The sequence below is a fragment of the Strix aluco genome, chromosome 2 (genome assembly GCF_031877795.1).
Source record: "Strix aluco isolate bStrAlu1 chromosome 2, bStrAlu1.hap1, whole genome shotgun sequence".
Taxonomy (NCBI): domain Eukaryota; kingdom Metazoa; phylum Chordata; class Aves; order Strigiformes; family Strigidae; genus Strix; species Strix aluco.
This window is the reverse complement of record NC_133932.1, coordinates 110,621,114-110,646,977: the sequence shown is the minus strand read 5'-3', so window position 1 is coordinate 110,646,977 and position 25,864 is coordinate 110,621,114. Positions and strand designations below refer to the sequence as shown.

The 25,864-nt window shown below is 36.3% G+C and overlaps 1 protein-coding gene across 9 annotated transcripts in view; it reads right to left on the bottom strand.

Annotated features, from left to right (window-relative positions):
- The window catches only part of POSTN (periostin), a 38,216-nt gene extending 12,576 nt beyond the window's left edge, over positions 1-25,640 (bottom strand). For 8 of the 9 annotated variants that reach the window (XM_074816971.1, XM_074816963.1, XM_074816964.1 and 5 more), the window contains exons 1-16: positions 25,508-25,640; positions 23,898-23,996; positions 17,424-17,488; positions 16,034-16,191; positions 15,242-15,406; positions 14,255-14,401; positions 11,555-11,696; positions 10,176-10,388; positions 9,881-10,015; positions 8,878-9,026; positions 8,205-8,341; positions 7,268-7,398; positions 4,312-4,442; positions 4,039-4,141; positions 3,600-3,667; positions 2,979-3,024 (exon numbers count right to left, since the gene is read on the bottom strand). In XM_074816971.1, coding sequence (XP_074673072.1) covers positions 2,979-3,024; positions 3,600-3,667; positions 4,039-4,141; positions 4,312-4,442; positions 7,268-7,398; positions 8,205-8,341; positions 8,878-9,026; positions 9,881-10,015; positions 10,176-10,388; positions 11,555-11,696; positions 14,255-14,401; positions 15,242-15,406; positions 16,034-16,191; positions 17,424-17,488; positions 23,898-23,996; positions 25,508-25,629 — 2,011 coding nt within the window. In that variant the 5' untranslated portion in view covers positions 25,630-25,640. Of the gene's footprint in view, positions 1-2,978; positions 3,025-3,599; positions 3,668-4,038; positions 4,142-4,311; positions 4,443-7,267; positions 7,399-8,204; positions 8,342-8,877; positions 9,027-9,880; positions 10,016-10,175; positions 10,389-11,554; positions 11,697-14,254; positions 14,402-15,241; positions 15,407-16,033; positions 16,192-17,423; positions 17,489-23,897; positions 23,997-24,346; positions 24,481-25,507 lie in introns of those variants that run through there. The other variant, XM_074816968.1, reaches the window with a different exon arrangement.
- Between the last annotated feature and the right edge of the window lie 224 nt (positions 25,641-25,864).

Below are 25,864 nucleotides of genomic sequence, written 5' to 3'. Positions count from 1 at the left end.
TGGTAATGATCAGTTAGATTTGGTCTGGTCCAAGAATGTGAATAAAATCACAGATATTAATGGATAGAAAAGTAACTCAAAAGGGTCTAGAGTATGAATCTTGGTTCCACTTACTAAATGATGGTGTACACGGGTCACTTGCAGACAGAGTCTGCTGGCATGTTATTTGCCTTTGTTCATGCCTCATGACAACCACTGGTCATGAAACCCTTGACAATGTAAGATACATAATAATAATGGCTCATACAATTCCCATATACAGATTTTCACAATTCTCTGACATATCTTAAATTCAAGTCTTGCCCTTATCATTAGGGAGCTGACCTGTTAAACAGAGGAAACTCTCTGACATTCAGAACTAATCTTACACTTGATAGAATGTCATGAAGAGCATGACTGTAGTGCCCTTGGGAGATCAAGCTGTCCCTTTACACCTAAGACAGATTCAAGTATTCACTGAACATCTCTGACAGATAGTTATTTGACTCATATCCATTCACTGGTAGAGAAGCTTTCACTGGTAGAGGTCCCAGCCTTCCCGTTCCCGTATTCAACTACATCAACAATTACAACTTTCTTGATATCTGATATTGACCTCCTTTGCTTCAGTTCACAGGTATTACTTCTCATGCTGCTCTCAGTGGCCGTGGGAGGTAGAATCATAGAATATCTCAAATTAGAGGGAACCCATAAGGATAACTGAGTCCAACTCCCTGTTCCTCACAGGATTACCTAAAATTAAACCATATGACTAAGAGTGTCATTTAGACACTCCTTGAACTCTGACAGGCTTGGTGTCATGACCACTTCCCTCAGGAACCCGTTCCAGTGACCAACCACCCTCTCAGTGAAGAATCTTTTCCTAATGTACAGTCTGAACATCCCCTGACACAGTTTCATCCCATTTCCTCTGTCAAGGAAATTTAGTCAGATCAGCACCTTCCCCTCTGCTGTTCCCCTTAAGGAAGTTGTAGACTGTGATGAGGTCAGCCTTCAACCTTCTTTTCTCTAAGCTGAACAAACCAAGTGACCTCAGCTGCTCCTCATAAGTCTTGCCCTTAAGACCTTTCACCATTTTGGTTGCAATCCCCTGGACACACTCTAATAGTTTGATGTCCTTCTTATATTTAGGCACCGAAAACTGCACACAGTACTTGAGGTGGGGCTGCAACAGTGCGCTGTAGAGTGGGACAATCACCTCCCTTGACCAGCTAGCTATGCTGTGCTTGATGCAGCCCAGGACACAGTTGGCCCTTTTGGCTGCCAGGGCACACTGTTGACTCATATTCAACTTACCAGCAAGATAAACTATCCCATTTTTCATTCCAAGAGTCTTTTAACTTCAGTGTGTCTATTCTCAGTTTTCAAAAGCCTAATGTGATCATCTCCATTTTTACTGAGAAATGTGGGTAGAATCCTATAGAAATTTAACTATCTGCCTAAATTCATATTCCTTCACAAGCCAAAGCTTCAGCAGGATCTTTGTCTTCTAACAGTTTTCTTTAACAGATTCTACTTTATATGCAGAAACTAAATGCAAACCCTGAGACAGGCTACAGGAGAACAAAAAATGTTCCTTTTTTACCTTTACTCCCTAAAGAGAAAATGGTCAGAACAACTACCTCCCATACAAGCCTCATATTTGCATGTATGGGAAACAGGTACGTTCTGTCCCATTGGAAGTATTTTTGAAAAAGAAAGCATCTCATTTCAGAGTTTCATAAGTGCTACATCTTGAAGAGTCAGTACAGTACAGTGCTATGTCTTGGAGAGAGAGACAGTTGTGACGGTCCAATGAAACCGTAGTTAATGTCTCAACCATCTGGTAAAGAACTTTCACAAAGGAAATGATTTCTGTGGAAACACTGAGGCTGTGCAGGGAATGTCAGGGAGGCACAGCAAGAAGAGGCGGTCCTGCAGAGGTGGGACCACATTTTTTGGAGGCTGAACCTCCCTATCTTGAGTGACTCTGTGAAGACCCAATAGAGAAGCCATTTTCATGATGCATGTGCCAAAAGGAAAGGTCAAACAATGGTCACACCTGCAGGGAGGGGGAAGTAACTCCCCAAAAACTCCCAAGCCCACCTACTGATTTCCAGAAGAATCTGAAGGTACAAACTGCACATGTACCAAAACCAAGGAGAATTCTAGAAGCGCAAACTGCACATGATGCCTAATTAGCCTAACGAGTCCAAGTGACCTCCCAAAGGAGGGGCAAGGAATTATAAAAGGACACAAGTCAAAGCCCTGGGTGGCTGTGCCCCTCCAGAACTGGACCCCTAGGCTGGCTGGACCAATGATGGAGCCAGGACTGGTGAAATCTTCCTTTTTGTCTTTCTCTCTCTTCCTCTCTCCTCTTTTCTCTCCCATTCTTAGTCCGTATGTCCACATATAAGGCAAGGCTTGCTTGGGCATGTTTAAGGCTTAGCAGGGTATGTTATAAGATCTGCCACTAGTTGGTGTAAGTTTAATGCCTGTTGCAGAGGATGCAAATATTACTGACAAGGTTTCATGTCAAATATCTGCTGTGAGTGAATAAAAATTGAGTTTTGTGAACTGAAGATTCCCTGGTGTCATTTCACGTTAATCCTGACCTGTGAATCAGCAAATCTGAGTCGTCGTCCCATGAAATTGGGACATGACAGCAGTACAACTCTACTATGCACCAAGCACTGAACCTTGGCTAAAAACTGAAAAACAATCTTTTCCATATGTATCTTGCCTATCCCAAAGAGTTTGAACAGCTTACTTCAGAGTTTCCTGTCACACATCTGGAGAGGGAAAAAAGTACATACAGTAGCACAACAGCCAGAAACATTCTGCTTTGAGTCTTTCTCTTCCTGTGCTTCATTGGCACATCTTACTTTCCCAGAAATTACTTTCTTTTTGATTGAAAAAAGATTACAATTCAAGATCAGAATTGGCAACATTTAAAAAACAATCTCAAACCCATCTGGAAGTATTTAAAATGAACTTACTGTAAAACGTCAGTGGAATCTCTTTGAAGGTACTGTCACGAATGAACTATAAATACAGAAAAGTAATTTTAAAATTTAAAAGAAAGAAGACTTCTAGTTTCCAAATGAGTGTGGAGCATTGACTGCTTTATTGATCTAAAAGTTAGACTATGCTATTTGCCTAGGTTCTTGCATTCATTGTTGAGGGAGAATGTAATCTCAAGAGGATAGCTGAGATACATAAGAATGCCTATTTCTTTTCACAGGCTATTGAGGCTGGTGGGTTTAGTGACAGCAGTTTAGCCACTCAAGATTTCTTTCAAAGAGGGATTGCCTCAAGGATTCAGAAGTGATTTATTTTGGTGGAGTTATAAAGTGTGCCTGAGCTAAAGAGCAGATTTAGGCCTGTTCACATTGGAGTTATTCAAATGAAAATATTCTACCACTATTTGGTGTTGAAAAACATTAACTCTAACTATTGAGTGCAGTGTATCATTTATTATTATATTTGGGTAACTGGGAGCTATTGAATGTGTTGTGTGCTGGATAAACAGAGGGACCAGAGAATCACTTATGAATTATAACATACACGGTCTCACAGATCCTGCCAAAAAGACAAAGGGATTATTATTTAAAGAGTACCTTAATTTGAATGTACTTAATCAATTTCTTCAGGATTGTGAGCAACTGATCATTTCCAACAGGCAGATCTGACAAAAGAAATAGGCATGTAAGAGGAAACACACGTGTGTTCATTTTATTTTCATGTACAGTGATCAGGAGGTGTAATCACTCTCAAACACTCACACAAGCATGTACTTTTACATATACATTCTTCCATATTGGTGGAAAAGATAGCCTGCAATATCTTGTCTTTCACATACTTGACTTTCACAGAATTTCAGAGTTGCAATGACTTCAAGCAAGTTTCCTCCACAAAATGAGTAGTGAGGTACATTTTCTGTTTCTTATTCCACGTAGGAATTGTCTCTTTAAATGAATTAATTTTAAGTTATTGCAACTACATGACATGTAAACAGATTCAGAAGAGTGTGTATAAATTCTATGAACAAATACTCACCTGCTGGATATAGGAGTTTATCAATAACATGAATGACACCATTGGTTGCCATGAGATCAGATTCTCTCGATTTCAGTTCATTAACCAGAAGAGTATCATTCACCTGATAAAGGATGAAAAGAGAACAGAAGTTATCAGGGACATTAAAAAACATCTCCAAACCCTAATATAACGTTCAGAGAAATGCATGCCGTTCTGTAACGTTGATGGACATAGAATGTCAAATCCCTGTTATGAGGTTGTATTAGGGAGACTTCTTTTACAACACTTAACTGTTTTCAAGTAGAGTTTCCCTCCTTGGATGGTTTTAAGAATGTTTGTCACACCAGGTTCAAAGCCACTTCCAATGAAAACTCCTTGTATCAAGTGATAAAGAAGAATATTCCTCAGAGCATTTTTGTCTCCTATTTAAATAGAAAATAAAAGTAGGAGTAAAATTTAAATTGTAATGGATAGTTCCTTCTGGAAGTTCAAAGGATTCACACAGCCTTGAGCTGGAATCAAGCACATTATGAATGAAACTACCATGAAGACACACAATCTGAATCTGCTAAAACGGTGATGAAGAAAGAAAAGCAACCATATGACAAAAAGGCTCTCAGAACATAATCATAAAGATGCTATGAGAACTCCTATACAAAAGAACAGAAAAGCAGCCAGCATTTTCCCATTTTTCTGTATTATTTTCTCTTATTTGCTTGCTCTTTTAATCAGAATTTTTTGCTCTTTTCTTAAATGTGCTTCACAAATCATTCACAAACACAATAATTTCAGGACCACTAAGCAGTCAGCAATATCAAATTTCACCAAGCTACTAGATAAACTCCAGCTTTAACACTGTTGCAATTAAAGGGAACCATAGCTAACAATATAATTTTCTTGTGTTAACACCCTTCTAAGATGACTGGGGGTAACTTGCAACTCTTTATATGCACACATATTTTCCCATCTGGGGCAGGAGAAATTTGCTATTTACTTCAGGCAGAAAAGGAGTCATTTGGAGTGCTGTTTTTGTCTGTTCTTATAGAGAACAGATGCAGCTTGGAGAAGTTAGGAATGGGGGAAAAAAACTATTCTAGGGATGATTTCCATATTTCAAAGTTTGACATTCCTATTTGGGAAGAAAAGAAAAAATCCCAACATTTTCAGACTGTCTTAAAAAGGAAATGGATTCTGGAGCCCAAGTTAGTGTCCTGACAGGGCTCTCTGGCGGTCTGGGTCCATGGAGGTTCAGAGTCATAGGATGTGGGAATATCGACAACCTCGCCAGGAGACAGGGTGTCAAACAGAGCAGTTTTAAAACACACCTGCTTGCTGTTACATGGAATATTGACCATTCTATTACAAGTTTCATATTAATATTACATGCTGATATTGATTGTTATTAGGAGGTTCAGCCTTGATGAAATGGCACTGGGTATAGTGTCTCGTTACAAAGTTTTCTTTGTGTGTCTTTCAGTGAACATTTCCCTTTTCCTGCTTTTTGCTTTGATCACTGATATTACTGCAATTCACTTTACTACTGAAATGCAATTAAATGCTCTTTTTTGTCCTACTAAAGTTAACACTGAGATTTTGTGACTGGACCAGTCATAGGTAGCATCAAGTTACATACAAAGCCTAAACATGGCCATTCAAAAGCTGTTTTCACAACTATCAAATTACCTGTGTTCTATGTCACAGTGGTTACTGCTTAAAATAATATTTGTTTTGTGCCTTTCTTACAGATAAGCAAAGTATTTCTTTATATTCCTTTAAAAAATAACATTTTAAAGTTTAATTTTTATGGAGAAAGCAACATAATATCTTTAATGAAAGCCAAGACAGAATTGCAGGAAGTAATCTGACACAAAAAATTGACATTCTGCTGGAAAAAAAAAAAAAAGGTAAATTAAAATCTCATCTGCCAAGGAAGGTAAGTAGAAACTGAGTCACAAAGATAGGAAAAGATAGTACAGGAAAAGCAGAATGGCAAATATAACTGTATTATTAATTACAGAAATAATCCAAAATGGCATTGACCTTGGGTGCAATGTCAAGCTGTGAATTGAAGACAAAAATAATAGACCTGATAAACTCAATCTTAGTTAATAAAATAAATATACAGTCTAATAAAACCAGAACAATGGCATTTATCCAGTTACTTCAGTTCACAACCTTGAGAGAAGCTTCATTTAATTTTATAGCTATCTAATGTTAGTCATTTAGGCTATCTGTTAATTTATGTTAGTCACTAGAGACACACCAGGCTAGAAGGTAATTTCAACCACTATCATAACTTTAAATGGCTGAAGAGATAATTCAAATTCACAGTGCCTCATTAGTGAGTTAAAAGTTGTATAGACCTGGGGTTGCTGCTTATCAGTGCTCTGAGCTGGACTCTTTAAAGTCATTAAGAATTCATGGGATTTGGCTTTATGTCTTTGAACTTTGATCTGAAAAGTGCAGGAACAGAAAATGTAACTGACCTTCTGGATGTGGGATTCAAGGCAACCACTCCTCCTGCACTTATGCACAAGCCAGATTCACATTATTCTTAAATAAACTAAAAGTATTTATAGTGCTTTGGCCACAGTCTACCCCTCTGGTGGAAGATTCTGCAGGAGATTTAAGTATTCAGTCTGCATTTCTTTTATGGAAATAAAGCACGACATTAAAGAAACTACTTGTAAATCTTGAGAAAAATCTATATAATTCCAAAATTAAAAGCGTAAGATGGAAAGAAATTACTTAAATTGGCATTTAGCAATATATATCCAATATTTAACTTGTAGCGCACATGTGATATCAGAGATCACTGGGTGTATGCAGAAAAGAGGAAGGAAAGACAGAAAAGTCAATACCTTATATCTTTTAATGCGATAGTCACAACTGGAAAAGAAACATGATAGAAGAGACTTTTCAGTTTAAGAAAATCTATAGCAAGGTTGAATGATGAAAAGTTGAAGCTAATTAAATGAATGCAGACTTTAACTTGGAAAGTAATTACAATTTAGAATAATATATCAGGGATTGAAACTGAAATTGAAATTTAAATTCAGGTTGTCTGCTTTTTTTCAGAAAGATCTTTTCTCTATTCCCCAAGGAATTAATCTAGGGAAGTCCTGTGAGCTGCTCTATGCAAAAGGTAAGCTATTTTATCAGACATCTTTTGTGTAAGAAATGCACTAACCACCTTTCCCATTAATTTTACCTTTGCTTATATTTCTGGTTTTTTTACATTACTTACTTATCAATATATCCTTATCGTCATCAGTCAAACCTTTAAAGGCATCGTTAGTTGGCACAAACAGAGTCCATTCTCCAGGACGTGACAGAACATCATCTAAATCTGCAGCTTTCACCAGACTGAGGAAAACGCTGTTTACAACAAACAGATAAACCACAAATACATTCTGTTGAAGTGTAGTAATTATACTTGGGTCCAGGCACTTAGTTCCCTCAATTTTTCTGACAGGCCATCAATCTCTAAACACTCCCACTATTTTTCCCAGAAATAAAGACAGTAGAGGAAGAAAATAAGGGGGGAAAAAAAAAAAGAAAAAAAAGAAAAAAAAAGACTCTTAAGACTTTAAGAGTAGCAGAATGAGGAAAAAAGACTTGAGAAAACAAAATATATTGGCAACCTGGATCAGAGCAGCATTCATCACATAAAAACCCCAACAGATCAAAGAGATGAAGGGAGGTTGCCAAGGGTAGTTGCTCTCTCTAGGATATTGAGATACTCGCAGAGAGGGAACAGAAATATGTACTGGAAGGATAGGCAATCATGCTGCACCTATATGAAATTATACTACTCATTAATTAAATCTCCAGACTCTGCTGCATTTATAGCTCTGGATGTATTATCCAATCCCTTTTGTCCTCTTATTCCTCTCATTCTGGTGTCTTACTGTCTCCTATGTGCCATAAACAACCATTCTGACAAAGTCTGGGAGCCCTTTTGGCATACAGATAGATGAAAACACCCTTTGTTTTTCCTTCCCCACTGCCCAACAGCACCCCCCCCCCTTTTTTTTTTTTTTTTTTTGAGGAGGTAATAATCCCTTCCCTGCCCCCCAAAAATCCAACAACCCACAGACCACAACTATTTCTCAGACCAGCTCTGCTGTATATACAATCACCCTCTGTAGGTAGATCTCAGTGCTGTCAAAACCGCTACTCACCTAAAACGCTTATCATTTCTCAGCATTTCATGTAATGTCTTTTCTGCTGGATTGATGATCTGTCTGAAGATGTGAATAAAACCATTCCTGCCTTCTTTACTTCCTCTGACCATGCATGAATTTTCAATACATACAGCCTGATTAAAAGAGAAAGACATGTAGCTATTCACAAAATGATACACATTTAAATCTATTTGATAAAATGAGATGGATGCATACTTCCCAACAGGCTCCTAAATTTAAAAATAATATTCATATCTATTTCCCACAGTCAAATTGTGTGTTCTTGCTAAGAAATCTGGTATTGCTTGGGAAAACAAAAGTAGCAAAATCTGGAGAAAGTTAATATGGTGTAAATATTTCCAAACTTGATTTTTTTGTTTCCCTTGATAAGGTTCTTAATTAGTTCTAAAAACTAGCTTTAAAAATTGGTAATTAATGGAGTGTGAAATCTGTAATCCTGTTTTGTTTTCCCAAAGGGTCTTCCATGCAAAGTTCCCATCAATAAAGATCAGATTTACATTTTTTTCCTAGCTTCAAAATCTTAAAGATTTTTGCTAGATAGTCATAATGGTAAGTGTTGGAGGTTTCATTCATCTTTGTCTTTTATTCTTGCATGACTCTTCTTTTTCATAGTTGGGATATATATTGTTAGAAAGCCCCGTTCACTTACTGTGCGATACACAAAGACTCTAAGCAGTTTTCCTCCAATTGTCTCCAGCTCTTGTCCATTGTACAGTTCATTGAGACCAACTTTCACTTTTATAATGTGATTCTGCAGGATTGTTTTAAGAAGGCGTTGATCCATCCTTAAGGTGTCATCTAGAAAGCCATTTAGATATTAATATATAGTGATTTATGTAGTGAATTTTCATTCAAATAAGGTTAACTGTGGATGCTATATTAAAAGATGATGGAAATACTTAATCTTTCTTTGAAATGCTTGAGTTAAGGCTTAGACAGATCTGTGTATACAGATAATGAATAGTTAAGTAGTTTCTGCAATTTGCCGTTCCTTACTTTTGACATAGTCTTGATTAATTACTGTAAATGATATGGCTGATGATTTATATGTGGGCCTGCTCCATCTTCTGAATTACTGCTGAAGTTCTTATTACAACCTTTTCTTTCTGCATGTGCACCTTAAAACCTTTCCAGATTTGCTTCGGTGGAGGTGAGTTAACACTCAGATTCTTGACAGAAGGGCAGAATGCCCATGGGGCACTTCTGCAAATATGCAAACACCTGTTTTCTAGTACAGTTGTATCAGTTTCTCTCTGCTTTAATATATTGGAAAATACCAACCTTGTATAATTTTTTGAGAATAAATAAATTGTGAATTTAATGCAAGTAATGCAAAGATTAAGGGAACTGGCAGTTGATTCATAGCTTTCTTTTCCAACAGTCTGTCTGTGCATATTTTGTATCTTATTTTAGTGATACTATTTCCATTAACAAATGATACCACTAAAAACAAGCTGTGCAGCCTGGTGGTAAGGCTTATATTGTCTTTCTGCATGGTATGTATTTTGAAAGGACAAAGTATCTCTATTTCTCTATGACTCTCTTTCCTTGAGACTTAGAACAAGTACTGGGGCTTATTTGGAAAAACATCAGGGTAGCATATATTCTTGTTTATTCTGACATTCAGAGCATAATCCTTTAAGGCTACTAACCTGAGAAAGCACCATTCAGAGGTGCCAGGAGTGTGTATTGACCTTCTGGTCTTAGAGAAGATGCCAGTCCTAGCTGTGCCACCAGGTCAGTAAAAGTAGTCTGCTGGGCACCCCCAAGCTCAATGACTTGCTTGGCTGCCAATAAAGGAATAAGAAAAGGTATTTTAACACACAATTTATTCCTTTTCCTGTTTTGGATTCTCCATGTTTATCCATAACAATATATCTGAGGCAACCTAGGTAAGATTGTAGAAAACATCTTCAGTGTAAGAAGTTTTTCATACACATCACTGACCAGAATCAGGAATTAACACTTCATCAATGAGGTGGATAACACCATTGCTTGTCACAATATCTTTGCGTTTCACCATCTTCACTCCATTCACAGTCAGACTTTCACCATCACAACCAACTTCAACTGTGTTTCCTTCCAAGGTTTCATAGACAGCTCCACCTGTGATGGCTTCAGAGCACTGGAGAGTATTTAAAATATGGAACTTCATGAGAGCTGCAGAGAAAGAGCAGGAAGTTTATATATCGGTGTTTGGACACATTTAATTCACATATAGGTATGGGATAAATCTACACTAATTTAATAGTTTACTAGCTTATCCAGCATATTTGTTTATTTGCACTCAAAGATTATTGAGAGTTATTTATATGAGAATTGATACTATAGGCCTCTAAACAATACCTTTGGTCAAAAATCTTTGGCATCCCTTATATTATGAAAACTATACTGGTTATGCTGTGATCTGCATGTAACAGGGTATATAACTTGCTGACTGCAGATAATATGCTCTGAATGGACCTCTGAGTACAAAGCTCTATAGGCTATGCCAAGTCAGCCCCAGATATATATTTTGTTATTCCTTACTATATAAAGTGAGATTCTGTGTACTATCCTTTGTGGGTATCAAAAGAATCAGCCAAAACTTCCTGAAAGGAAACTAAAAAAATAATTTAAAAGCCACAACAAAAATACCATGTTATTTCAGGATTCTATTTTTAGCCAGTCTCATTAAAATTAGCCCAGATCCCTCTTTTCACCATTTTCCATTGAGATACTATACAGTGACTTAATCAGGCTATAACGAAATGATGGAGAACTTGTTTAGTGAAGTGGAGCTCACAAATGAGAATAGAAATGAAGCCTTCCATTTCTTAGTGGACCGTTACATTACTGTTCACATAACAGAGTGAATCAGTTATTATTTAGTTTCATAGTAGTTCTCAGAAGAATAAGCGTGCTGACTGTTATAGTTTGCCAGTATATGTAGTATAAATTCAGTTCAACTTGCAGGACAGAACTTGCCTTTTGCAAGAATATGTCTTTTTTGTATGAAAGAGCTGTTCATGATAAAGCTATGAGAGAATCCTACATTCATATAGCCCTGCATTTCTAGAGGCAGGAATTTCTATCGGAACTATGCAGCTGAACTATTAGAAATATCAATGTGCCTATATTTTCACAGTTTCCTTTAAACTTTTTGAATCTAAATTTTCAGTGAATTTGAATCCTTAGGTAACTGGAAAAATCAGAGACAGAAGAAATTACTCCTCCTATATGTATGAAAGTACAGGTGCTTCATTTCAGAGCTACTAGGGTAATGTGGTTTCTACCTCCTGATCTACTCACCTGTATTTCTGATTTACAAAAACAAGGTTACATACCTTCAGAAGCTACCTTGTCACCCATGATCCTTTCTAAGACTCCCCTTGGAAGTCTCTCAAAAGCTTCATTAGTAGGAGCAAAGAGTGTGTAATGACCAGGCCTTCCAAGAGTATCCAAGACATCTGATGTGATGGCAGCAGCCTAGAAAATAAATTTGGTTTTTAACACTGGTTATTTAAAATATTATCAAAATACATTATCTATCTAGTTTCACCTAGTGCTTGCAGGTATGTCAATGTTAGACTGAGATGAAATCGGTGTTATAGAAAGACAAAAAAATTAGTTGACAGAAAGTAATATAAAATTAATTTTGTGGGAAAAATGTGTCTTTATATACCAAGTTACATCCTTAATTTAGCACACAGTAATCAATATATTCTGATAGAGGTGATAACAGGGCAGAAATTTTTATTATTACGGACTAAATTTTTAAATTAAAACAACATATAGGTTTTCACAAATTAGATCAAAGCAGTAATCTATCAAAGCTAAAAATTTGCCTCTGAAATAATAAAACATGTATTGCAGGTGTATGACTAATTTGATGAAATACAAGGAGAAGGGTTTGAATCACAACAGGAGGCTGAGGGGTGACCTCATTGCTCTCTACAGCTTCCTGAGGAGGTGAAGTGGAGAGGAAAGTGTTGGTCTCTTCTACCTGGTATCCAGGGACAGGATGCATGGGAATGGTTCAAAGATGCACTAGTGGAGGTTCAGACTTGACATTAGGAAACATTTCTTTAAGAGAGGTAGTCAAACACTGGAACAGGCAGAGAGGTGGTCGATGCCCCAAGCCTGTCAGTGTTTAAGCGGCATTTGGACAATGCCCTTAATAACATGCTTTAACTTTTGGTCAGCCCTGAAGGGGTCAGGCAGGTGGACTAGATGATCGTTGTAGGTCCTTTCCAGTTGAAATATTCTATTCTATTCTATCTCAGGCTTTGAGGGCAGGAAAAATTATGTCCACATTTTTAATCCCCAAAATTTTATTCAGCTATGGACATTAAAAAAGTAAAATGAAACACAGCTGATGAAAAATTCTCTACTTTCTAGTAGTGAAGAAGAGGTAAGCAGTCTGAACTAAATAAAACCCAATTCAATATTTTTCAAATAAATAAAATTTCCCTTTTATTCCTTAAATAAATGTTTTTAACTTGCTTACAAATCTGTGTACAACCTCACAATTTGGGTGTTTCTGTTACTGGATTAACCCTAAAGACTACTATAACAATATGTATTTCTTTGGTGGCTGCAACCTGTCCTCATTAGAATCAAAGACTGAAGAAAAAGAATAATGCAGGAAAAGTAATCAGAGATCTTGCGAGAATATATGATGGATTAAAAGGTTAACATGATAAAGTATGCCAATATAAATTATGATCAGATTTTCTAGAAAAAGAACATATGTAAAATTGAATACATCTGGACTTGAGTAAAGAATTTGCTCAGTTAAATATGAAATACTATTAGCTCAGCCTAAGACAGAAAGATAAAGTGCATGTGAAACTGGCAATCTGGAAGATGGGAATAACCATCCTAAAAGAAATGTCATATTAGAGTCTCCAGGCTGATTTTGTTTAATGGTTTCATTAGCACATTTTCTTTTGGAGCCAAAGTCATTAAAGTGGTATGAAGTGCAGAGGCACACACAAAGGAATTAGCAGGTGTATGTGATATAAACACAGACTTCACCCTTTGAAGAGTCAGAAAGGCAGAGTCCAATGTGATACAACTGAAAATAAATAATCCAAGCATGTACCCTGGAAACCAGTAAGTATTTTTCAAGCAGAGTTAGGGAGGTATGAAAATTAATATAGAAGGAATAGGTGAGACCTTATCTAGGATTAGGTGAAAATGTCTGCTTAGAGTTCACAGAAGTTAAACCCAAACAGAAGAGATACAAGAGAGAATGCACGGGAAAAAATGAAATAGGACTTCCTTTTCAACTGGAGACTAGAAAGGTGTGGCTTTTATATTCAGTTTTTTAAAGGGATTAAATCATGTGGTTGGCTATAACAATCATAGACTAGATTTAACAGATTCAGAGGGTCTTTTCCACCCTTCTGCCTCTGCATTTAAAATATTTTTTTTGTATTTATTGAACAGATGGAGAAGCAAAAAGGACAACAGCTATTTGCAAAACCATGGCATATTTTTTTAAACATGTGCAGCATGAAATCCCATTAAACTAAGCAGACACATCCTCTAGAAAAAGGTGAAATTAGAAACTTGGACAGAAAAAAACCCTGCCTCCTCTGCAAGAAAAATCCTTCCTACATGAATCTACCAGTGTTCTGAAACTTGCCATGAGTCAGGTTCTGGAATTTGAGTTTTCTACCATTTTCTGTTGTCCATTTTGGAATTATTCTTATTTTTCTAGCACCAGACACTGTAATTTACACTCACGTTTCATTACCTCAGTGCCTGATGAGTAGTCACACTTTTTTATGTACAGGGACACATTATGTCCTATTGATGTGGTCTTATTTGATCCACAAAAGAGCAAAAGCAGACTCCTTATGTAAAATATACTTTGCCTTTTTATATAGCTAGATTTGCAATATTAGTTGGAGTTTTAAATTTAATTCATTTCTGTCTCTTGCTGAACTAACCCTTCCTACTTCCAGGTATCATACACAAATAGAAAAGAAGGAAAAACCCAAAAGACCAGAGAAACATTTTTATTTTTGTCCACTTACTCTAAGAGATGAAAGATCATCCTCAACTTCAATGAAATCTTGAATGGTATTTCCAACAGCAGTCAGGACACGATCAATGACATGAACAACACCATTGGTAGCAATCTGGTTTCCATGGATGACCCTGGCACAGTTAACAGTAACAACCTATATTTGAGGAATCAAGCAGTAGAAGATTAAGCATTAATGATCATATATTTGGAATGTGATACTTACAAATTGTCAAAGCAGGTACTGTACATTATGAATTCACTGTTGTTCTTTCAGTTTTTATTTTAAATTTTAAGTAAAACCTTGTAACATTTGAAAGGCTGACTAAGCTTCTGGAAAGCTAGCAGCAGATTTATTCAGGCTATGTTGATTTCATATTCATGTTTTATTTCTTGTTGTAATTATTCAGATTTGTTTTCCCTCTCTGGTTAATATGGTGATTGTATAGGTTTTTACTGGTGTAAACTGTAGTCATACATAAACATTTTGATGCATTTAAGGTAACAAGGATGAGTGACTTAACTGGGAGATTTCTAACATTTTAAAAAATGAATTTATTTCCAGCCAAAAAATGGATGTGTGTCCCCTACAAGCTTAAATGCTTCTACTGTGCACTCCAATTCAAATAAAAGATCTGATTTAATATTATTTTTTAAACACATGAAGATTAATAGTAGATTTTGCTCTCAGATTTATTATGATCATATATTTTGACCACAAAAGGCTTTGTCTCTTAGGAAGAAAGTTCATTCTCATTCGAACTTTGACTTCTAAACAGAAAACAGCACATGTTCATTAATTCTTTCTTAGTGATTAGTCTACACAGCAGACAAGATTTCTTCAAGAGAATATTTATTTATTTTTGTCAGTGACAACTGACTTGCTAGATGTTGAACTTTCTATAACCTATTTTCTTATCTATAGAAGAAAATAAAGGAAAGAGTAAAGGCTATAACTGAATAATTATATTATGGAAAAAAAAGAGATAATACTTACCCCATTAGGATAATGGTTAATAAGTAATTTCTGGTCATTATACATAGACACCAAAGTCATGCCATTCTTAAGATCTTTTGTCAGCATGCGCTTGTTTACCATGTGGTGGTGAAGAGCATTATACAGTTCTATATTTACATTGTCAACCAAATTCCTGTGAATTTCCTGAAGAAAGGAATTTAATTAATTAGCAGCTTCAAAACATTCTTCCAGTCAGAAAGACATACATATTGCTTTACCTTAACATATGCTTTCAATATATTCAACAATGGATATTTCCTGTTAGGAGACATGACTTTGATACCTATCAATCTGGCTCTACTTAAATGATGTTTTAGTCTGATTTGCTTGTAAATGAAAGACAAAAGGTCTTATTACAGTCAAGTAATTGGAGGAGCTTTGATTCAATATTTATTTAACTGAAAACATTACTAAAATAAGGACACCTGAATCACTGACAAAGTACAATTATACTCTACATCATGCAAATTCTGGAATTCCTGTCAGTTTGCTCAAAACTATGTTAATAACACTAGCAATATTTGTCATGCAAGTGCTTAAATAGGAAACACACACAGTTGCTTAGTACTTCTGAAAATAAATTCAGACTCTTAAGCTTCAGCAATGTATGTTAAATATGCAAGTCACTTCATTATAATTTGTGTAATGTCCTTTCATATCTAAAATATCAATATTGTTTCTAGTCTATCACAGACTAGCTGTTGAAGCTAAAACAGCATTAGCTGAAAGAGAAACATACTTTAACACATGCATGCGCACATACACACTTACTGAATTTAATTGTTCCCATGCTTCATTGCTCGGTGCAAAGAAAGTGAATGATCCTCGTCCCTCAATCTCTTCTCTCAGCTTTGATATGTCAGAATACTGCTGTGTGGAGATAGCTCCCACAATACCCAGCGTACCATATACATGATCAATAGGAACAACTAAAATAAACATATGAATACTGTAAACTCTTCAGTCATCCAGTTTCTCACAATCAAATACACTTTGTTTCTTTTGTTTGGACAATAGTATTGCCTTTCCAAAACGGTTTAAATCAATATTAAACCAATGTGTTTGGATTAAAATTCCATTGTCAACATACTCAAAACCCACCCAAACATATCTGCTTGTTATTCATTTTTTTGGTTTGCTTAATGAAAAATTAGATCAAACAAAACCGAATATTGTAATATTTTCTTCAGAAGAGTTGTCTTGTTTTGTGCCAACCCAGTCTGAAATGGGAAGCTATCCACTGAGGACAGGAGTAAATTCCATCTATAATAACAAAAATTTCAATGGAGTGGGTCTCATTTGGTCAGGGTAGACCAGAATTATTCTTATGTGGCATCTTGCTCTTCTTCCAGTGTGTGGTTAAACACTGCTTCATGAGAACAGGATTCATCTCTCCTAATTCTAGGCATCTAGAAGTGAACCATTTGCATGAGAGCGAGTAGTTCTTGGCTCTTTTTATTGTCATGGAGCAGAACAGGCAATGACAGAGTGTGACTGACCTCCTCCTAATGTAAACATCTAAAGTGAGATTAATTCATCTAAACAAACTGAACTCTGCCTTAGATATGCCCAACTCTATTATTAAATGTCAAAGGATTCAGACAGGGATCTAAATGAAATATATTCCTTCTCAGATTACTCTCTTGCAATGAATTTTATTTATGCAAAGCAGAATAGCACAAATAGAAGAAATCAAGAATTCCTGTCTTCGTTTTCACTTCTTCTTGGTTTATTTAAAGCGTATAACACTCCTTTAGTAAATAAGATTCAAGTCTTCTCAGGAAAAGGAATAAACATAATTTAGATATCCCACACCTCATGTCTTGGGTTTCTGACCTCAGTGGTATGCTTTAGGTTATTCTGGGGTGTGATGGGAATAGGAATAAAAGTTCTTCTTTGGCAGCTTTGGGAACTGAAGACACTATCTTTTCTCTCCAATCCAGCAGCTGGAAGGAGCTGGGTAATTCAATTTAAACTACATAATCAAATTCAGTGCTGGCTGATTTTCAACTGTGTTGGCTGGATGTAAATGAAGCCATGTATTCTCAGGCAGCAATTCTTAAAAAAAGGCAATAATTTCTCTAGATGACCATCACTGAAAGTCTCTTGTGTTGTAATGTTTCTCATATACTGACTCATCCATACGAAAATAAGCTTGTACCTGCAGGACATCCTCTCATACCATCCATCTTCATATAGCCAGGACAGCACTCATATAAGACAGTTCTGTGGGATATAGAAAAAAGCACAATTAAATAATATACAGGACAAGGACAAGTGTATACTAATTTTAGTTGGGTCTAATTTTAAATTTTTTTATTAATAATTTTTCATTGCTAAGTACACACTCTCCAGATCTTCATTCCTTTTTTATCTTTCAACCTTTTCTGTATAGACTACAAATTGGTGTATTTTACTAAATGCAAGGCTTTTGAATTTATAGAATGACTGCCATCATTAAGTTTAAGTGCTAGGAAGGAACATGGGATGGGATGTGGAACTTATGTAGAGTTACTAAAAGATGATGTGACTAGAAGAGCAGCTGAAGAAAATTAATTTAACTGGTCTATTTGAAAAGATTAGATGGGATTGAAGAAAGGGCAAAATAAAGAAAGTGACGATACTGTGGAGAAATTGGTGGCAGCAGAGTTGTAAAGGAAAAAAAAATTAATTTAACTGAACAGAAGTTAAAATGACAAAACTACATGAGGACATCTACATACTGGATATAGGAACTAAGCAGGTCTTTAGGAGAAGGTCCTGTGGATTGTATGGTGGTAGAAAGTGGGATGGCAGAACCTCAGTTTTTCAAGGAAGACTTTGAAGAAGCTCAGGAATGAGAGTGAGAACTAATTAAGAACAGACATAAAGCAGGTTATAGAGAAGGAAGACACTAAAGACTGGATGGATGGATGGATGGATGGATGGATGGATGGATGGATGGATGGATGGATGGATACAAGCAAAAGTCCACTGGTAGATGTAGTGAGGATGAAAACCAGACTACAAGAAATGTCAAACAGAGTTAAAAGAGTATGTCATCACAGTATATATAGAATTTGGCAATACCAGGGACCAGGAACTGTTATATAATGATGACAATAAAATATTCTCATTCTTGAATAAGTGTAAGCTATACATAACAGCAAACCAGGGTTAACCGATAATTCTATACTGTAACACTCAATTTAGCATTGATGGTCTTCTAGGATATAATGTTTTCTTAATTAATATGACAGAAATAAAAGCTCTACTATAGATCTGCTTGAAAAATTCTCCTCTCTTACACGAAAGTGAAAATTCACTAAAGTTATCACAGAGTTGATTCTGGCTCCTCAGGAGAGGGAACGCCAACAAATTATACAACCTTACCAAAGTCTAAAACATAAACTTTAAGACATTAGACTTCAGATATTACTTTTCAAATTGTGGTACACTGTGAATGACAAGGAAAAATTGCCATCATGGTTTTACATAATAGATTTATTTTTATAGATGTGACTGATGTTTGCAGTGCTAGAGTTCTGAACACTAATTCCTTGAAGGTTTTTTCTGAGTCTTTACCACTACATTCCAGCTTTTAATTTGTAGACTCTTTGGTGGCAGCTGAGTACACTTCTCTCATTTTTCACAAACTAAAACCAACAAAACATTAACCACAAACACATTAAAATGAACAGCTTATTCAAATGAAAAGTTGGACTTAAGACCTTTGACATTCAAACTACTTGAAGAGATTAACAAATGAAAGTAGACTGGAAGAAAAATAGCATTACCAAGCATGATTTTAAAAGTGAGCATTACAGTTCCATAATTGACAGCAATCTGATAGAGCTCATGAAGCTTAAATAATTTTTTCAAAAAAACATAGTCTTCCATTGCTCTGTGTTATTAAAATACTTTGTCTCCATTCCCTCATATTCATATACACACATGACATTGTGCCATGTGCATCTTTTCAACTGCGAAGCCTTATACTGAAAGTATTTGTATAGTTCTTTTTAATACATCTCTTTCTTTAAAACAATTCACTGAATGGCTAGTTCTTGGGAATGCAAGAACAGCATACAGTTTAGGCCACATATTTTCTTACTAATAAGGAAATCAACCTTATACTCTTGCTTCTGTTTCATCCCTGCCAGAGGCTAATTAAAAAAAAAAAAAAAGATCTAATTAAAGAAAACTGTGCAGCAGAATAGGAGTCAGAATGTTCTCCCAACTATGTGAACTGCTTTGTCATGAGAAAACATTGTTTTTCTTCCATGGAATAGAAAAGATCTCCTCCTCACCCCATAAGCAGCTATGAAAGATTGCAGTCTTAATCAGCTTTTGGAAAAGGGAAAAAGGAAGCCGACTTATAAGCATAGAATAAAACATGGCAAGGTTAGTCTTCTTACCATATCCAGCAATGACACAATTAATGAAAGGCAGAAAATTGGCTGAAGAACATAGTTAAGAAACAAAATGCTTCTTCAGCCAAGCATTACAAGATCAGTGCCTTTTTACCATGTAACTTGTTATGCACAGCCGAGGCTTTTTTTCAGACATCAAGGATTACTGTAAGTTCCTACTTACAGTATTCATGTTTCCTTACAGTTGACTGCAATTAAAAGGTCCATATATCAGCTGTGCTCAAAACATAGTGAGAAAGATGGAATGGGAGAAAAGGGGCCTGTTTGGAGGATGCCATGTTAAGGTTAGAACCAGATAAGACTCTGTGCAAGATGCAGTTCCTCAACACTACTCATGTATAGACACAGTACAGAGCGAAGTCCCATCTCACACCGTAGGTTATCTTCACCCATATTTCCCTACTAGTTCAATATAAGATGATGCCCAAGCAAAGAAAGCAGTTACTCAGATAACAAGCAATGCTGCATTCTTGAGTTTTTGGAGGCTTTGGAGGTTTTGGTGGTTTTTTTTTCTTTTGGGGTGGGTTTTCTTGTTTGGTTGGTTGTTGGGGTTTTTTTAGCACAGAGTTGTTCTGATCTCATCCAAAGGAGTATATTCCAAAGGAAAAAGGGGCAGAGCAACACTACGTTACATCCTTGTTATTCTTGGCTAACAGAGTCAGTTTTCAGTTTATTCAGATCAGCTCTGTGACTCATCTGTTTCTAGTCTTGCTGGCATGGAGATAAAATACTGCAGAGAAACAGTGGAAAGACTTCTGGTCAAATAGATTTTGATTTTAGCAAATCTTTAAGTTGCACCCCTATTGGAAATTTACAGAAGTAGATAGGAAGTGTAAATAGTAAAAGCATTCTTAATGTTTTATAGATCATATATACAAGTTAGGGAGGAGTTGTTAACATGGAAATATTAACATGAGAAGATCCATTGTCCTTTGGATTAGCATTCTTATTACAGTAACCTCTTTAATCATGTCTGCATTTCTGTTTTGAGTACACAGAGTGTAAAACTTCCATTAACAGCTAAGACTAAGTTATAACAGATGCTCTATTACAGACACAGAAAAACCCCTCAGGAGTTCTATACACACAGTTTTCCCCCTCTAGCCTTGCCCTTTGAGTGCTTGTACAATGGTAGGAGTGTTAAAAGAGGAGGGAGAAGGTAGGTGATAATTTTGTGTAGACTCTCATGACCAAATCCATCCAGCTCCACTGATCAAGGTCCTCCTCTGTTTGGCTGTAGCAGGCTTCTTGACTAGGGCCTTACACAGGCTCTGTAAAATGTTTTACAGCTTGCATTCCTCTAAATTCTAGTCAGTGAAGAGAAAAAAGTCACCACCTGACTTTAGTTCAGTGAGTCCAAACTGCCTATTGTTTCAAACTATTTTTCCTGACACATAAAGGTATCTATCACTGCATAACTCATTTTACTCAGCAAAGTAATTAAATCCCTGTTAGAGTTGTGTTGAGAGCAGACTTTCTCTCGTAGGAAGACACAACATCTGTCTAGGAATAAAACCACAGGAGTAGGTTGTTTTCCAAAACTGAGAATATCCAAGTTTCAGTCTAAGTTGTTTTCAGGAAATACCCTTCTTCCCAATGTGTCTACAGTGGAATAAAATGTAGTGCCAATGAAGTCAGTAGTATGGCAGACTCTACTCAAAAGGTGAAGTATTTTGGATGACTTGTAACATGTCCACTGAAGGAAAAGGGAAGTCAGTATTATAATGCCACCTGGAGGAGAAGGGAAGATTCTAATAAAAAACTGTAAACCTATGGGTCCTGAAAAAATTGAAGGTAGCGGTAGGGCAAAGGACCACACACAGTCTAGTTTGACTGGAAACTGATCATTAGTACCATCATCAAATGCATACAAATCCGCAATTTGTATAAAAAATGAGTTCTAACCTCTCTGGATTTGCTTATGAAAACAAAGCCAAAATCAAAATAGGAGGGACTGGTTAGGATTCCAGACAGTCAATTATATTCTAAAGAAATTTCTGGGGATATAGAATAATCAGATTTCTTGTCTTGGTAGGATGTTCATTATGATTTGTTCTACATCCCCTCTAACTTACTGCTGTTACTTTCTTCCACCTCCTTAAGTAAGCAATTAGCTAATAAAGTTTACAATAGCAGAAAACTTAGGGTCACAGCTTGGTCCATGAAAATCAGGTCTTTTTCTTGGCTCTAATGGGGCTGTGGTATCATTCTTCTTGTCTAGACTGACTTTAAAGTTGAGACTTCAAAGCCATGGCAGTGCTTGAAAGGCAAGATTGTGTGTTGGAATCAGTGTCTCACTGTATTGGAAGTGTAACTCAGCTCCATTAATTTATGGTATGCTGTCAGAGCACCGAAAACATTTTCTCAGAAATAAAATGGAAGAAAACTTTCTCCTACTATATCTTCCCTCAGTCTTTTTCCTAAAGATCTTTTCCAACACTGTTGTGACATGTAGCATCTTTCAGGAATCTCAAAAAATGCAAAGCCTCTGACACCCAACAGCAGCAGAAGAAATCACAATCCAAGCCCTTGTCAGGTCCTTGCCTGACTAATATCTGATTTACATGTCTGGTTTTAACAGTGCAAAAATAGTTACTAAAGGCATTTTCTCACAGGACAGCTGAACCAGCCGAAAAATAAATAGGAAAAGGATACTTCTTTATGTCATATATGTAGATGCACTGAAGAGAGCATGAGAGACTGTAGCCATATTAGTGATACATGCACACAGCACAATTTTTTGTGCTCCCCCCCATTCCCCAGCACAAACCCAGATTGTATCTGCATCAAATCTTTTTCAACATAGAATTCTTTGACTTTCTGTAAAGGACTGTTGAATGAATTTCATACAAGTTTACAAAGTCTTATAGTTTTACTTTGAACTTAAAAGTATCCAGTTTGTAAAAGGCCACTTAGATTAAATGTGAGCTATGTGTAACTGTTTAAAGTTAAATATATATATTTATTTTCCAGAATTTATCAGTTTCTATATTTAGAAACACTTTAAGCTTGAAGAATGGATTGGAAAATGTGGAATGTATTTATTCATTACTTTGACAATCAGGAGAATAAGAATATGACTAATTCATTGCAAACTATCAGTCACTTCTTGTTCAAGATCTTCCATCTAGTTCATTCAGTGAATTATTACTGAGTGGAAAAACGTTTTCAAGAGAATTTAAAAGCTCTTTTACAAAGAGAGTCATCTTCAACTGGCTTATGTTACTACCACTGTGGATATTTTCCTTCCACATTAGCTTCTGTTAAGATAGCCTTTCTCACAGATACAAAAAAATCCTTATTCTATAATACATTAACATCTAAAACAGTGGTTGATGTTCATTAGGAAAGTTTTAAATACAAATCTTACTTTAAATGGAGTTAAGTTTCTTAAACATGTAATTTGCACCAGGTTTCAATATAACAACATCTTTATGTCTTAGCACATATAATCACTCAGTGACTATTGAAATTGTGTACTTAAATATTACTCGGGAATTTGGAAGAGTTTTATAGGCTTTCACTAAGAGGCTTCTAATGTCCTAAGACAGTTGCAATTGAAGCCTGGACTCCCTGGTCACTCAAGCCTTTCTGAAAATGTCACCCCAAACCTGTTTGGGCGCTGTAAGAGAATAATGGGAAAATAAAAATAATGATTTCCTGTGACAACTACTGCAAAATGACAATTTATATACACACATAGATTCCAAAAGAATGCCAGACTCACCCAGATCTAATCCGTACTCACAACTATATTTTGATTTTTTTTTTCTCTGTGGAGAGGTGTTGTCTGAGCACACAGCTCTGCTGGGTAGTGCTGAGCTCTTTTCACAACCGGACTATTAGGTCCCTCTGTGTTTTTGGGTAGGTGACTTACATCATATCTCTTTGTGTTTAAAATAGAGCTATGAATACTTAACTCAAAGAAGCATTGCTGAAACTAATACTCTGAAGCCTCTTAAACTTGAAAAAGACTATATACTATGCTGTCATTTGCAGACTTTCCACTCCTTTTATGAATGTTTTTGGCAACAATTATTGCATCAGTCATCCAGGTGGTTTTAGAAGCAGCTAAAGAGAAGCTGTAACCCTGTAAAATTATGAAGTCAATTCTTCCTGTGCCTGCATTTGAAACAAACAGTTTTTCTCTGAGAAAAGGAGAGTTTTCTAATTGTACATTTTCTCAATGAATGGGGAAGAGTTTTGAAACAGAGCATACTTACGCTTTCTTTCCACAGATGGCTCCCTGGTACCAGTTTCTGCAGGTGCTGAAGTATTTCTTTTTTGTTCCCATAACTTGTTGAAGGGCACAGACATTTTGGCTATGGGTGGGAGTGAGAACCATTTTAAAAATAAGTTTCTGTACATCTTCGGAAAAGTTTTACATAAAATAACAGCAGATATTATTTCTGTTGACCAAGAGTAAGAAATGAACATCTGGCTTTATTTCCCAGGGCAGGTGTGTTTTCAAGCATCCACAGTGCAAGCTCCCAGGACTGCCCAGCTAGGTTCCTTGACAAGCCCACCCTCCTGGCAGGGACAGAAGATTCCCCTCTGCTCTAGCTTGACCCTCTGTCTCTGATAGGCAGTGACTGCCAGCTGTGCCTAGTCAAGTCTCAATATGCCTTACATTTTTCCCTTCCCCCTGTGAAGTGAATTAATTACCACCCACCAGAGAACAAGCTGTGAATACCATCAGTCTCTTTTCATTAAAGTTTTTGTCTTGTACACATCTGTGCAGCTGAAGGTCATGGGGAGATGGGGAAGAAAAAGTGCCTTGTTCTTTATGTAGAAGGAAACCCTGTCTTCTGTAAATCAATCAGCTATTTTGATTACCAGCCGTTTGGAGTACCACAGGCACCTAAGCAAACATTCTGGGAATTACTGGGATCAAAGGGTAAATTGGCATGTAAATAAAAGGAGTCACAGATTTCAAATGAGGAATACTTTTTCCTTAGCATGGTAGTGTACAGAAGACAAATTTCTTGAGGGCAAATTCCATGGAAGAAAGGCATTTTGTCACTAATTTTTATACTTCTACAATGAAAAAAAAATCATCAGTTAAAAAGTTAGAATCTACATTTTACATCAGTGGGAAGCCAGTGAACTTTTTTTATTTGAAAAGTTCACTCTGTGTGTGTGTGTAGTAGACAGAGGAAATTCAACAAAGGAGGATAGGATGGTAAACAGTTCTTATTCACAGAACGTTTTTTACTTAAAAAGACTGAAGGAAAGTATCTTTAGAGACATGTGTCTCCCTGACACCAGCTGTTCAAATTATTTCCACATCTCTGAGCAGCCTGGCTTGTAATCATTGTCTTTTGGGTACCCTGCCGAGCAGCTTGTTGCATTGCTCCAGTGGGAACAGAAGTTTTACAAAGGGGTCCCAGTATATATTACCATGTTAGAGAGCATTTAAATAGGGTTCATGATTTTCATCAGGATGGAATAAAGAGAGCAAATACTGTGGGATAGGTGTCAATTCTATTTAAACATTTGAAAACATATATTAAACATATCTGACATCCCATTACATTAATTGTGAACTATAATTAACTTCAGTGACTCTAAAACACATGTATCTTATCTGTTTAGAAGTAGTGATTTTAGATTTTTCCACATTTTATTAAGTTTAATAGTATTCTGTCTCCTTTGGAAACTCCTCAAAAAGTTTTTTATTTAGGAACAATTCTTGTAAAACTAAGTGAGAAAGTGCTTGAATGATAGTAAGAATTCATAGTGAAAAATCACATTTAATGTAATGCAAGAAGAAAGAGGAGAATAAAGATTAACAAGCTCCCTTTTAAAATAGAAATAAAACCCAGTTACTTACCCTTGGTCGCGTGCCCTTATTCGACTATGAGTTAGAATCTTGTCATAGTGAGCAGAAGCAGCTGCTTGTTCAAAAGCAGACAACAAAAAAGTGGAAAAGGTGAATAAGAAAAAGATCTTCATCTTTAGTCCTCTGTGGCTTCTGGCAAGTCTAGAAGAGAGAACTGGCAAAGGGTCTGGAGAGCTGACAATTTATATACATGTTGGAAGGTGGTGGGAGGAACCACAGGATCAACCTGAAACTTCGTACCACCCCCCTCAGAACAGCAGCTTTTGCTGCCAGCTTCAGTGACCTAAATTAGTACCATACATTAACCATATAAACCATTTTTTTAATCCCCAATTGACTAATTTCTTC